This window comes from Rhineura floridana, chromosome 22 (assembly GCF_030035675.1).
Source record: "Rhineura floridana isolate rRhiFlo1 chromosome 22, rRhiFlo1.hap2, whole genome shotgun sequence".
Taxonomy (NCBI): Eukaryota; Metazoa; Chordata; class Lepidosauria; order Squamata; family Rhineuridae; genus Rhineura; species Rhineura floridana.
In genome coordinates, this window is record NC_084501.1 from 6,564,059 (window position 1) to 6,577,973 (window position 13,915).

The 13,915-nt window shown below is 47.7% G+C and overlaps 1 protein-coding gene across 1 annotated transcript; it reads right to left on the reverse strand.

The window, feature by feature from the left end:
• Positions 1 to 1,164: 1,164 nt before the first annotated feature.
• Positions 1,165 to 13,701, reverse strand: FAM89B (family with sequence similarity 89 member B). Its single transcript, XM_061605985.1, has 2 exons — positions 13,428 to 13,701; positions 1,165 to 4,421 (listed from the first exon to the last, which is right to left on the reverse strand). Exons 1-2 carry the CDS (start codon positions 13,686 to 13,688, stop codon positions 4,137 to 4,139), a joined length of 546 nt encoding a protein of 181 aa, XP_061461969.1. The 5' UTR covers positions 13,689 to 13,701; the 3' UTR covers positions 1,165 to 4,136.
• Positions 13,702 to 13,915: the final 214 nt, after the last annotated feature.

Consider the following 13,915-nt stretch of genomic DNA (forward strand, 5'->3'; position numbering starts at 1 on the left):
ATACTGTTGCAGCAAGTTTTACAAGTTCCTCCAGTATTCCACTGGTGCAGGCACTCAGACATTCAAAGTATCTGTATGTTTCTTAGGTTTTATAAAAGCAGAGCTTTGCTTAACTCAAAATTTCTCAACCACATCTACACAGGTTCCACCTCCATACTCAAAATGAAACTGGGCCTGGAAGTGTGCAACAACCCCACACATACCTTGCTAATTAGATTACCAATGCCAGGATGTCTGTCTTATCGACTACTCTCCTGCTCCCCCACACACACCGGGCATCATGAAAGACCCAGTCCTGGACTCAGAAAGAAAATAAATATCTGGTCCTCTTCAAAGTATTGATAAGCCTCTTGTTTTAATTGAAATAATAATTATAAATTCTTGTTCTTATCACTAATGGGAGTTAATTATCTTGCATATGCTGCTGTTGCTTCTATGGCTGTAACGGAGTGAGGTTAAAGATAAGTGAAATGCAAATAGGAAAAAAAAACACAGAAGGCAGTAACACTTTCCTAAATGTAATACCATACCAACCACAACAAGATTCCTATGAGTAAGGCAAAAAACTAAGCATCTCACAACCAGTCAGGATTCCTAACCAAAAACCAAAAATATGATAAATGAAGAAATATGTATATAAGCATGACTATCAAATATATTTATTATTTACACAAACTGTAAAGATATTTATAGTGCAATCCTAAGTTTATTTATTCAGAAGCAAGTCCCAGCATATTCAGTGGGGCTTACTCAAACAGGGACAGAACTGCAACCTCAAGTGATAAGCAACTTCATTCACACAACCCAAAATTCCGAATCATGCCACTTTACGCTGTTTTGCAACTGTTTATACTTGTTTTATGGTCATTGGATTTTAAATGGCTTTATTTCTTGTTGTGAGCTGCATTGGTTTCCAACCCTACCTCACAGGGGTGTTGGAAAGACTCCATACATGCACATGCACACACAGCAGATGTATAAATACATACAGCCCATATAATAGTTTATTGTCAAACCAGTTGGTCATTGCAGAAAAATCAGTATTAGTTTAAAAAAAAATCAGTATTACTTTCCTACAGAATAAAAACTGTAATACCTAAGTAAGCCCTGCCTACTTGCTTTAAAATTGGACTGGAGACAGAAAGAGTTAGAACACAAACATAATTCTTTTTTACATTCACTCCAAAGTCCCATTGATTTTCAGCACATTCATAACATGTCTACTCAAAGTAAGTCCTATTGAATTAAATGGGATTTACTCTGGGCATATGGGATTAGCATTGCTTTTACAAAAAGCAAGTATTGGGAAGGTTTTCAAAACATTGCCCAAGGTCTGACTCCTGCACACAAGAGGAAACAAAACTGAAATGTATATACTTACCCAATTTATGAGATTTTCAGATAAACGGGGTGTGTGTGTGTGAAACCACCATTTTGTTTTCTAGACACTGCCTGAGGTCAATGAAACTGAAACACAATCCCTGATTGGCTGCAATGCTGAACGGGCGGGGTTAAAGCTACAAAGTGCTATAGTACAGTACTGTTTAAAGAAAGGTTTAACAGTCGAGGGGGGTGGCTGACGTTTGTATGTATATCTCGAGAACCGGACCACCTAGAAACTTAATTTTTTAAATTAAAGCTGAGAATCCGGGCCACGTAAAGGGCTAGCCGGGCGCCGGGTGGCATGCATAGAATCCGGGTAAAACCCGGCTATCCGGGCAATATGGCAACCCTACCAGCCCAGGATCTTTCATGGAGAAGGAGCAGATGGTGGTGTTTTCCAAAGGGCCCCACGCTATTCTTCTGACTGTCAATTGTTCTAATGGATTTTAACCTTCTGTTTTTATACTGCTGTATACTGTCCTGGGTTCTTATGGTGAAGGGCGCATAAAATATCTGTTATTATCATTTTCATGATAGCAAGGACGCACAGTTCTGAAAAAGATAGGGAGGTACTAAGTCGTTAAAAATGTTTCCTTGTACTGATCCAACTGAGTGGTGATCCTGGTGCAAAAGTACGCAGGGTTTCAGATATCACATTTTCTGCCCAGTGAAGAGTTCTGTAACACCTAAAAGCTTGCCTACTCTTATGCAACTTAGGTCCAGCACAAATCATGGTTTCCTTTGCTTTTTTACCTCTTTAGAAAACTTTGGCCAAGTCAGCATTGGAATCAGCTTGGAATGAAACGCAGACAGGCCCTGATTTGGGATGCCATTTTATTCCCTGGATTCACCCCGCCGTGGCGACGGATCCAGTTGCAAAATGCCCCATTACAAAAACCAATATATTAAATTAGCAATCCAACATTTGTACCCAGGTATAGAAGGGGGGGAGGGGGAGAGGAAGAAGCAGGGACACTCCCTCCGCCCCAAAACCCTTGTATTTCAAGGCCTGAAAAATAATTAAACAAAGAAAACAATCATATATCATTAAATATTTTAAAGAGGCCGATTTTAGGTAACACAGCCGAGGCACTAATAATTAATCCAGCAAATGCAACTCTGCCTAGAAAAAAAATCTATCGAATAAGCTTTTTCGTGCACACAGCAGGCTCCTATCTAGCTACACCATTCCTGGATACTTCCGGGGGGCGGGGAAGAAGGGGGGAAGCAGTGACGGCTAGTGGCTCCGTGTCTGGAGAAGTGGGATCCACTCCAGGTTTTAGTCCAAACTTTCAAGGAGCTGTTCAAGGTGCTTCAGTATGGACTAAAACCTGGAGCGGATTCTACTGCCCCTACTGACATGGAGCCGTCAGCTGCCACTGGGGGGCAGTGAGCTCAGCCTCTAGACGCACAGGAAGCTGCCTTATAGCAAGTGTTGGACCCTTGCTCCATGCAGCTCAGAAGTGCCTACCCTGCCTCCCTGCAGCCCTTCAGGGTTTCAGGCAGGAGTCTTTGCCGACAGCCTGACCTGGAGATGCTGGGGACTGAAGCTGGGGCCTTCTCATGCAAGGCAGGAGCATAACCACTGAGCTACCACCACCACCCCACTAACAAATCAGCCTAAGAAGTAGCCTTATGCTAAGTTAGGCCACTAGCCCATCTAGCTCTGTCCACAGATGGGCAGTGGTGCTTCAGGTTAACAGGCTGGGAAGCTTTTCCTGCCTGGCGGTGCTGCTGGGGATTGAAGCTGGGACCTTCTGCATGCACAGCTGGAGTTCTGCCACTGAGCTATGGGCCTCCCTCTCCCAAGGAGACGGATGAGGTCGGAGTGAGTCGTGGGCAGGAAGCCAGAGAGGCGGGAGAGGGAAATCCCGATATCCTCTGCCCACGTTTTTTGGCTGGAGGACCTGAGGCAGCGCAGGAGAAGACAGTGCCTAGTGATGTGTGATCCATTCCCCAGAAATGATCAGTGAGGTAGCCACCGGCATGGCCTCTGTTATTCCTCAAACACTTCATAGGCGCATATCCGCAGGTCCAGAACAACAGCTGCTGGGCGACAGCAGCGGAGGACAGCTAGGCTTTGCCAAGGTCAGGACTGGGGAAACCCGGGCACCTTCAGCTGTTGCTGGACTCCACCTCCCATCAGCCCCAGCCAGCATGGCCAATGGTCAGAGATGGTGGCAGCAGCTGTCCAACATACCTGGAGGGCCACAGGTCTATCTGTTCTGGGCACCTGGTTGGCCACTGTGGACAACAGGATGTCGGACTAGACAGGCTTACTTTCTTATGATTGAACTGCAGCTGCTCATCTTTGCTTTGCCACCACCTGTCCTATAAGCCCCTTTTTTCCCCAAGCGAGGGAGGATGGAGGCCGCTGCCTTTGGAAGAAGAGAAAAAAGGACACTCTAGCCCCTTATCTATGCCCTGGAGGAATAGAAGGAATTACGCAAATAAACTTTCCTCGTTCTCTCTTTCTGGAAAGGTTGCTCAGTGAAATCCTGCTGGATCCCCTGGCGGTAAGTTAATACTAAGCCACCACTGGTTAAGTGCAAAGTGGAAGGTGATCCTCAAGGGGTAGTTCCAATATTGTGAAACCAGCGGCAAACTGTCAGTGCGAACGCACCTCATCTCCCTCCCACCAGTCACCAATCCCTGAAAAACAAAAAACAAACCCACCCAAAATCTTTTCCAAAGAAGTGGTCAAGTTCTCCAGCTGCCCAGGCGGAAAGGCAACTCTGGAGCACAGGCCCACTTCAGATGGTGATGTGGAATGAGTCTTGGAGCCACTGGTCCCGGGAGTTCTGCGGCTGGAGCAGACGGAGCCGCTGGCCCAGGGGGTTCTCCTTGTGCCCGTCGGGGCTCATCGGATCCACTTCAAAGTCCTCGTCCTCATCGGAGAAGCCGTTTTCGGCAGCAAGGCTCCCTTCCGAGTGTAGGGAGGAAGACATGTCCTGAAAGAGGCCTTTGTATTCCTGAATGGACTCGTACAGGGACCAGAGCTGGCAGAGGAGGGACATGTCGAGTTGCCGAAGCCCCACCTGCAACAAGCAAACAGTGTCAGCTGGAGCAGTGCCGCCACTTCCCCAACCACCCGGCCTGGTCCACCACCGGTGCTACTTTATTCCCACACCCAGTGGCGGCTGGTGGCTTCATGTCAGTGGGGCAGTAAACCCGCTCCGTGAAAGCTCAGTCTAAAACCTGGGGCAGATCCCACTGCCCCACTGACATGGAGCTGCCACTGCCCACACCGTAGAAATAGATGGCATCCATGCCAACCTGCCCCTGGCAAGGTAGGTCCCAAACGCTGCCTGGGCCCAAAGCCTGATGCCAATGGGACAATGGTTGTCCTGCATTCAGGGAGTGACCACTGCTCACTGGCAGAGCTCAGGCTTTGTATGCAAAAGGTTCCAGGTTCCATCCCTGACATTTCCATTTTAGCTGGGAAAGATTCCTGTCTGAAACCTTGGGGAACCTCTTCCAGTCAGGTCACATCCACACCCTACATTTAAAGCACATGGCTTCCCCCCTAAGAATCCTGCGAACTGTAGTTTGTGAAGGAAATAGTTGGAAACTGTAGTTCTGCAAGGGATAAACTACAGTTCCCAGGATTCTTTGAGGGCAGCCATGTGCTATAGATGCGATTTAAATGTATGAGGTGAATGTAGCATCTGTGTAGGTCAGAGACTGCCAGTATGGCACCTGTGGGCACAATAGCATCCTTGAGGTCTTCCCCTGGTGCTCAAAGTCTCTGAGCCACCGCCCACCTGCCTCCTTTAGTCACGAGGCAATTCAAGGGATTTTTCCTCCTTTGAGTAGTACACAGAGCTGGAGAAGGAAGTTAGACGAGTGATGCTCTTTCCCACATCCGCTTTCAGCTCTATGGTATTATGGTATTGTCAGATTAATTCTAATAGATCCAACTTTTACCCAGATGTGTGCATGAACACTTTCTCTCTTTCTCTCTTCCTTGGGGGAGGGGGGACTGATGAGGGGGAGGGGAGTTACCAGAGGGGGTGGTGCCTACGGCAGTCGCTCACAATTCAAAAACGGGCCGGTGGGCCTAAAAAGATTGGCGAGCCCTTGTGTAGGTGACTCCAAACTAGAGAGACTGATGATCAACCTCAGCAGAACACAGGGACCTTCCAGATCCCACGCTTGGCCACAAGACTGTACTAGAACAGGTCAAAAGGTCTGGTGCCCTCTCAGACAGTTCCACACCGAAAGGATGATAATAAGGAAGCAAATGCGATGCCAGCTTACAAGTAAGAGACAGCATTCCGGTTGGGGAGGGGCCATCGTTCAGTGGCAAAGCACACATTTTGCATACAAAAAGTGCCCACATGTCAGTGCCTGGCATCTCCTTGTTGTTGTTGTTATGTGCCTTCGAGTCGATTACGACTTATGGCGACCCTATGAATCAGCGACCTTCAAGAGCATCTGTCGTGAACCACCCTGTTCAGATCTTGTAAGTTCAGGTCTGTGGCTTCCTTTATGGACTCAATCCATCTCTTGTTTGGCCTTCCTCTTTTTCTACTCCCTTCTGTTTTTCCCAGCATTATTGTCTTTTCTAGGGAATCCTGTCTTCTCATGTGTCCAAAGTATGATAACCTGTTTCATCATGTGAGCCTTTCCCAGTCAGACAATGCTGAGCTAGATGGGCGAACAGTCTGACTCCATTTAAGGTAATCTTTGTTCCTATTTAAATCAGCCCTTAATTCAGAACCGTGAGGGCTGGAATCTGAGGGGGGTATTCAGTGCTAGTCCTACTTAGAGTAGACCCACTGAAGTTAATAGACAGCTAATTTAGGTTCCTCAGTTTTAATGTATCCACCCTGATTTAGGGCCCATCCATACCAAACCGCAAAATCCACATTTTCCGTATTGGTTCGTGGCCTTGAGATCCTTACATGTCCTGTTTGTGGTCGGATTATTGTGAGAACCCGATTATCAAGCATCCATACGTGTGGGATTTTTTGGGGGGGTCTAAATTGCTTTAGCATTGGCTACTCCCCTAAGCCCACCCCTTTTCAGTGAACGGTCATTTGCTTTTCGCGCACTTTTTTGGAACAGCGCAAAAACTTGCATCTTTGTTTAAATTCCCATGCATTGCCAGGTTTGTGGATGTGCTGTTGGGTGGGAAGGAGACAGGGGGCTTGGCATATGACGGAAGAACCCTCATGGACCGCCTATTGCAAGAAAGTTTGCAGTATTGCTTCCGAACGCAGAGACGTTAATCTGATTGATTATCGACACAGAAAAGCATATCAGTTTTTCAGTGGTATTTCTAATGCAGATTTGTGAACACGAAAATCCATACTAGCCTGCAATATCACATGGACAACTGTGAATTAATGAGAACACAAAGCAATAACACTGCAGATTATACGGCCGTATGGATGGGCCCTTAGTTGAATACAACCCTTCTTTTTTTTAGGAGAACCGCCATAGCTTGGTGGAAGAACATCTATTTGCCTTCCATGCAGAAGGTACCAGGTATCTCGAGACAGGGCTCAGGAACACCCCTGTCTAAAACCCGGAGGAAGTGATGATCGGGGTACCGCGAGGCTTGGTCCTGGGTCCAGTGCTCTTCATCATTTTTATTAATACTTGGATGAGGAGGTGCAGGGAATGCTTATCAACTTTGCAGATGATACAAAATTGGGAGGGTTAGCTAACACCCTGGAGGACAGAAACAAAATTCAAAGTGATCTTGATAGGCTGGACCTGAGCTAAAAACAACAGAATGAAATTTAACAGGGCACAAGTGTAAGGTTCTATACCTAAGAAAAAGAAACCTAGTGCACAGTTATAAGATGGGCGATACTTGGCTCAGAAATACAACATGCAAGAAGGAGCGTGGGATTGTTGTTGATCACAAGATGAATATGAGCCAACAGTGGGGGGAAATGAGACAAAACATCTGATGATCAAGGGACTGGAAACAAAGCCCCATGAGGAGAGACTGAAAGAACTGGGCATGTTTAGCCTTGAGAAGAGAAGACTGAGGGGAGATATCATAGCATTCTTCAAGTACTTGAAAGGTTGCCACACAGAGGAGGGCCAGGACCTCTTCTAGATTGCCCCAGAGTGCAGGGCACAGAATAATGGGCTCAAGTCACAGGAAGACAGATTTCAACTGAACATCAGGAAAACCTTCCTGTTAGAGGGGTACAACAATGGAACCAATGACCTAGGGAGGTAGTGGGCTCTCCAACACTGGAGGCATTCAAGAGGCAGCCGGACAGGAACCTGTCAGGGGTGCTTTAAGTTGAAGGGAGTTGGACTTGATGGCCTTAAAGCTCCTTCCAACTCTTCTTTGATTCTTTTCTATGAGAGCTGCTGAAAGTCAATGCAGGCAGTGCAGAACTAAACAGACCAGGTCAGACTCTGCACAAGGCAGTTTCCTTAAGATCCAAACATTCTCTGAAGCGAATTGTCTGCCGTGGAACCCCAAATGCATCGCAGAAGATTCTGGGTACATGTTCTAGAGGAGAGATGAACAGAAGGCCACATGCGATCCACCGGCAACACTGATCGTGGCATCATCTGCAGTAGCTGAACAAGGCTTTCCACCTCCCAGTTGTTTAACAATAAGTATATTTCAATTACTCTTATTTAGGGATTTTTAAAAACCCCGCTGTGTTTAACATGGGCTTGTTTTCACAGGCTGCATTCTCTGCCTTCACTGGTGGAGGTGGAACGCCTCTGAATTGCAGGTGCTTTCAGGGTTCCCATTGGGGTATTAGGTTGGCCACTGTCAGAAGAGGGTGCTGGGCTTGTTGGGCCTTTGGCCAGCTCCAGGGCTCTTCTTGTGTTCTTATACAGTTGGGCCCAGATGTGAGCCCTAAAAGCCACAGGGGAGGAGCTGGAGGCCCACTGGATTTGTTTATTTCCAATTATTTATTATTTGATTTATATCCTGCCCTTCCTCCCAGTCGGAGCCCAGGGTGACAGCTGTGGCCAGGGAGCTTAGACTTCTCTTCATCAGACAGAGCCACAAAAGCACAGTGAAGTTTGTAGCCTTGAAAAAGAAAAGAAAAAAGGTGCCACATGACCATTGCTGCAAACTTAAGACGGGTTTGTTGCAAGGTTCCCTTCCCTGCCAGGGAAGTTGGTGCATCTTGAAAACACTCACATGTGTCTCTGCTGTCCCCTGCTGGATGAATACATTGCATGTGCTTTGAAGCTAAACTGCTGCCCAGTCACACTCTTATTTGTTACATATAGAAGCTACTATTTACACACATTGGCAATTGGTATAGCACAGTGGGGAGGAGAGCCTGGCTGGGAGTCCAGAATCTGTGAGTTCAAATCCCCGCTCGAGTCTCCTGCGTGTCAAGGGCCAGCTAAAGATCACCCCCACAGGAAGTGGCTCAGGGGTTACGTGCCCTGCCACCTGTGCAGCAGTGGGCAAGGTGCATAGTCCCAAGGAGCCCAGTTGCCCCCCAGCTGGCAGGAAGGGGCTGACTTGTGCAGCTGTGGCAAGCTGAGCAGGCCCTAGCCAGCTGGGGAGGACTAGCCTCAGAGGCAGGCAATGGGAAACCCCCTCTGAATGCCGCTTACCATGAAAACCCTATCGTAGGGTCGCCATAAGTCAGGATCGACTTGAAGGCAGCCCATTTCCATACATTAGTTTGCAAAGTGGGTTGCTGTGTTTGTTCTCACAGAGGAAAAGCTGAAGGTCGCACCCAGCCATACAACGTAACAAACCCCTGGTGGATCAGGCCCAAGACCCATCTAGTCCAGCATCCTGTTCTCACAGTGGCCAAACAGATGTCCATCTCCCCTCCTGCGGTTTCCAGCAACTGGTGTTCTGAAGCATACAGCCTCTGACTATGGAGGCAGAAAGAGCACAGCCATCATGGCTAGTAGCCACTGCTAGCCTCACCCTCCATGAATTTGTCTAATCCTCTTCTAAAGCCATCCAAGTTGGAAGCCAGCACTGCCTCCTGAGAGAGTGAATGCCAAAGTTTAACTGTGCACTGCATGAAGAAATATGTTCTTTTGTCTGTTCTGAATCTCCCAACATGTAGCTTCATTGGACGTCCCTTCCGTTTTATTTGGAGAGCCAGTGTGGCGTACCAGGATTCGAATCCCCACCCAGCCATGAAGCTCACTGGGTGACCTTGGGCCACTCACTGCCTCTCAGCCTCAGAGGATGGCAATGGTAAGCCACCTCTGAATACCCCTTACCACGAAAACCCTATTCATAGGGTCGCCATAAGTCGGAATCGACTTGAAGGCTGTCCATTTCCATTTTCCATTTTATTTTGTTGACTTAAAAAATCTGTCAGTCATTACAAAACGGCACAAGATTAATCAGAGCGGCAAGAAATGGTTTTACGTTTTACATCTGCCTGCTTTAAAGTCAGTTAATACAAAATGCCATGCGTTTCATAGCCAGACGTTTGACTGAGTGCACATAACTGCTTCTAATTTCCTGTAAGTAACGAGGTTGTTCTGATCAGACAGCAGATAGTACACAGTCTAAAGATGCGTAAATCCAGAGTGACTGTTTTAAAGAGGCAAAGAACTCTGATCCTGGGTGTATTTAACAGGAGATGGGGTACATATTTAATACTGTATTTTTGACCAGCCCATGCATGCATGCTGATCCCTCAGCATTTTAGCTTATTTACCATCTAGCTAAGCTGATGAGATAAACTGAAGGGAAAAAATCAGTTACGCTTCTCTCCGGAAGAAAAATCCAATGCATAATGTAAAAGATATATTTAAAAAACAAAACACAGACCATTGACATGCACCGAATATTAAGGTTTCTATAATAAAGCCCAAATGATTATCTGTAAGGAAAAACAAGCCAGTAGGGTGTCGTGGTTAAAGTTTTAGAGTAAGAAACAGGAACAGTCAAATTCAAAACCGAGGTGGAGGGGGAGATTAGTCCAACATCCAGTTTGATGCAAGAAAGCCAGAGCCTCTCTAACATATGACTGTCCATCTGAAGCTTACTAGGTGATCTTGGGCCAGTCTCTACCTCTCAGTCTAACCTACCCCACAGGGTTGTTGTGAGAATAAAAGAGGGAGAAACAGTGTGCATTTAGAGGACAGATGGAAGGTAAATGAAACTCACACACACACACACACACACACAGAAACAAACCAAATCAGGGCTGTGTATATGCCATAGAGCAATTGTATACTGAGAAAGGCTGAATTTGGCACTCTCTAGTTGCACAATGCATCTTAATTTGTATAATTGGGCACTTTTTGCTGCATGCATTATTCATCCCAGTCTTGCTGGGGAACAGCATAGAGCAATGCAAGCCGTGACTAGCTGGAAATCTTATTCAACCACTTTTCTGGCTTCCTGTGGACAGGTGTTCAGGCATATCTTTACAGTCAATGAGGGCTAGAAACATGACGACCAATACCACTACCCCTGCCAGGGATGGCTGCAGATTTCAAGGGTACCTGGGCAGCATGTACTTTAGTGGGACTCAGGGCCTGACCAAATCAGTTTGTTGCCTGAAGGGAAACTGTAAGTCTCCCTCCTTGCCACCGCCACCCATGTCACAGGCACCCAAAGGTGGCCTAGTTATTTTGGCCCATGAGCTAGAAAATCCCACAAGCACTTCTCCCTGGGGGCATGCACACAATAATAATAATTTAAATAACTTAGCAATTTTCATGACACCCCAAATCAGCCACTTGAGGCAGCCAGCTCACTTTGGCCAAATGGTAGGCAGCAGCACTCCAACGGTAGCTGGAAGCTGCCATTTTGATTTCCCACAAGGCCCTAGAATACCCCAAATAATGTCACTCCAGGACATTGTGGGAAATCAAAAGGGAGGCTCACAAAGCCAGCTGCACATAGGAACCCCTACACCAGGGGTGGGGAACCTCAGGTCTGGGCCCCAAATGCGGCCCTCGAAGCCTCTCTCTCTGGCCCTCAGGACTCTCCCCAGCCACACCCCCTCTCCCCAGGCCACGCCCCTCAGCAACCCAGCTTCACACCCTTCTGAAGGGTGTCTTTGCTTGGCTGGAATGCGTCCCTGAATTCTGATAATCCTGCATAGAGAGGGGGTGTGTATGTGTAAAAACTAGCCTACTACAAAAAGATAAAATTTAGTTATTGCTGCACCTACTTTGGTTCCACCCTCCACTGGGATGTGGCCCCCAGACAGTTGTCCAGAAGAGAATGTGGCCCTCGGACTGAAAAAAGGCTCCCCACCTCTGCCCCCCGATACCTGCCCCCTTCAATTAGTGATTAATGTATGGCTAGCACATGCATGTTTGACAGGGCTAGCCTTGTATGTTATCACTGCCCCCTTCAGCAATTAGGGACCCACAGGTAATGAAGATGGCTTCCCGTTCCAAGGAATCCAGGCTGGCTCCAAGTTTGAGGGGACCCCAGTCAAAGTGTCCTCTGGTGAGCCCTCAGTGGGTTCCGACAGGCTTATGAGGACGTGGTGGCCGCCTTTAAATTTCCCACCATGTCCCAGGACCATGCTACATCCCAGGTACTTGGAGAAATTTAAAAAGTGGCTAGATCTGGTCACCTGGTGGTGTTTCGAATGCTAGCTCAGGACAAAAAATCAAGGTTGGGGGAGCAGGCACCAATAGCCTTGCTGGTGCTGACCCTGCAAGATATTCTATAGGGATGAAAGTGCCTGTTGTGTATGCTGTACAAAAGAAACAAAAAAGAGTATCAATATTTTACACCAGGGTGCATTCTAAGGGCCTATTGCCAGTCTTAAGGACTGGAAACTTTTTGCAATAACAACTTATCAGGATGCTGACTTCTGATCCAAAAAACAAATTCTATGCTTGTGAAAAATGGGTGCAGACGTGCGGATACCTACGGTCTTGGATCAGAACAGTGTCCAGAATAGGGACAGGGAGAAAATTCGATTTGGTTCACATTTATAGGCAAACCTACCTAATTCGCATTCTCCAAAACAAGATGCAAACTGCAATGCAGCCCTAGCCTTCCTTGTTGTCAACTGTAAAGTTACATAAATCTTCTGTTGTCATTACTTTAGTCTTCTTGACATTCAGCTGTAGTCCGCTTTTGTGCTTTCCTCTTTAACTTTCGTCAGCGTTCGTTTCAGATCATTACTGGTTTCTGCTAGTAGTATGGTATCGTCTGCATATCTTAAATTATTGCTGTTTCTCCCTCCAATTTTCACACCTCCTTCATCTTGGTCCAATCCTGCTTTCCATATGATATGTTCTGCGTATAGATTAAATAGATAGGGTGATAAAATACACCCCTGTCTCACACCCTTTCCGATGGGGAACCAATTGGTTTCTCCATATTCTGTCCTTTGTCCAGAGTATAGGTTGCGCATCAGGACAATCAGATGCTGTGGCACCCTTTTAAGGTATCCTTACCCTGTCCACTCTCATCTTATGACCAGCTTCACTTGCCCCAAAGTTTAAAGTGCCAGGTCATGGGCACGCCTGGGTTTTTCCTGTTTACATAGACAACAAAAGACAGACAGTATGGTGTAGCAGTCAGAGTGCTGGACTAGGATTGTGCAGACCCGGGTTCAAATCCCTGCTCAGACAAAAAGTTCATCACGAGGTCTTGGGGCGGGGGTGCATGCACGCACGTGCGCACACACACACACACGATCTACCTCATAGTTTTGTTGTGAACATAAAAATGGGGGAAAGAAAAAACCTTGTGCTCCTCGGAGGAAGGAATAAAAATTAAAACCAGATGTAAACAAGCAAACAAACATTTTCCTCCAGTGAACACCACAGTGTTTAATACTATTGTTGTTGTTGTTATTGTTATTTTATTATTATTTATTAGCCTGCGGTGGGAAAGCAGATGCCTGCCCTCTCTTGCATCTGCCCCTGATTAATAATAATAATAATAACAATAACAATAATAATAATAGACAGGGCAGATGCAAGAGAGGGCAGGCATCTGCTTTCCTGCCGGCGGCTAACAACAACAACAACAATAATAATATGCCCCAGGCGGATGGCCAGGCAGAGGGAGAGAGGGATCTGCTTTTCCCGGCGCCGGCAGTGACGGCGCGGGGTCCTCCTTCCTGCGCGCAGCAACTTACCATCTCCTTGCGCAGCACGGCCAGGGCCGAGTCGAGGTTGGCCGGCTTGCTGCGGAGGAGCAGCTTCTCGGAGGCGGCCTGGGACTTGCTCAGGTCGTCCTGGATCCGCGTCTTCTTGCTGTAGACTTTCTCGATCTCGCGCCAGGAGCCCCCGCTGGAGTTGAGGATCCCGCTGAGGCCCTTGGGCAGCGGCGGGAGCCCCTCGATGGCGCAGACGTTCCCCGCCAGGCTGTCCTGGGAGGAGGACTGCAGGCAGGTCATGGCGGCGGGGCAGAGAGGCGCAGCCGAGGGCGGCGGAGGAGCCCCTCGCCCGGGATGCGCCTTACGGGGACGGAGAGGGGAGGCCGGGGGCGGCAGCCGGCGCGGCCCAGAGGGAGCCCCGACGGGACGGGAGAGCCAGCCGGTCCCCAGCCATAGAGGGAGGCGGAAAGGAGGCGAACAGAGGCCCGCGGAGGGGGCGACGCTTCACAGAGGAGAGGGTCTGTCTG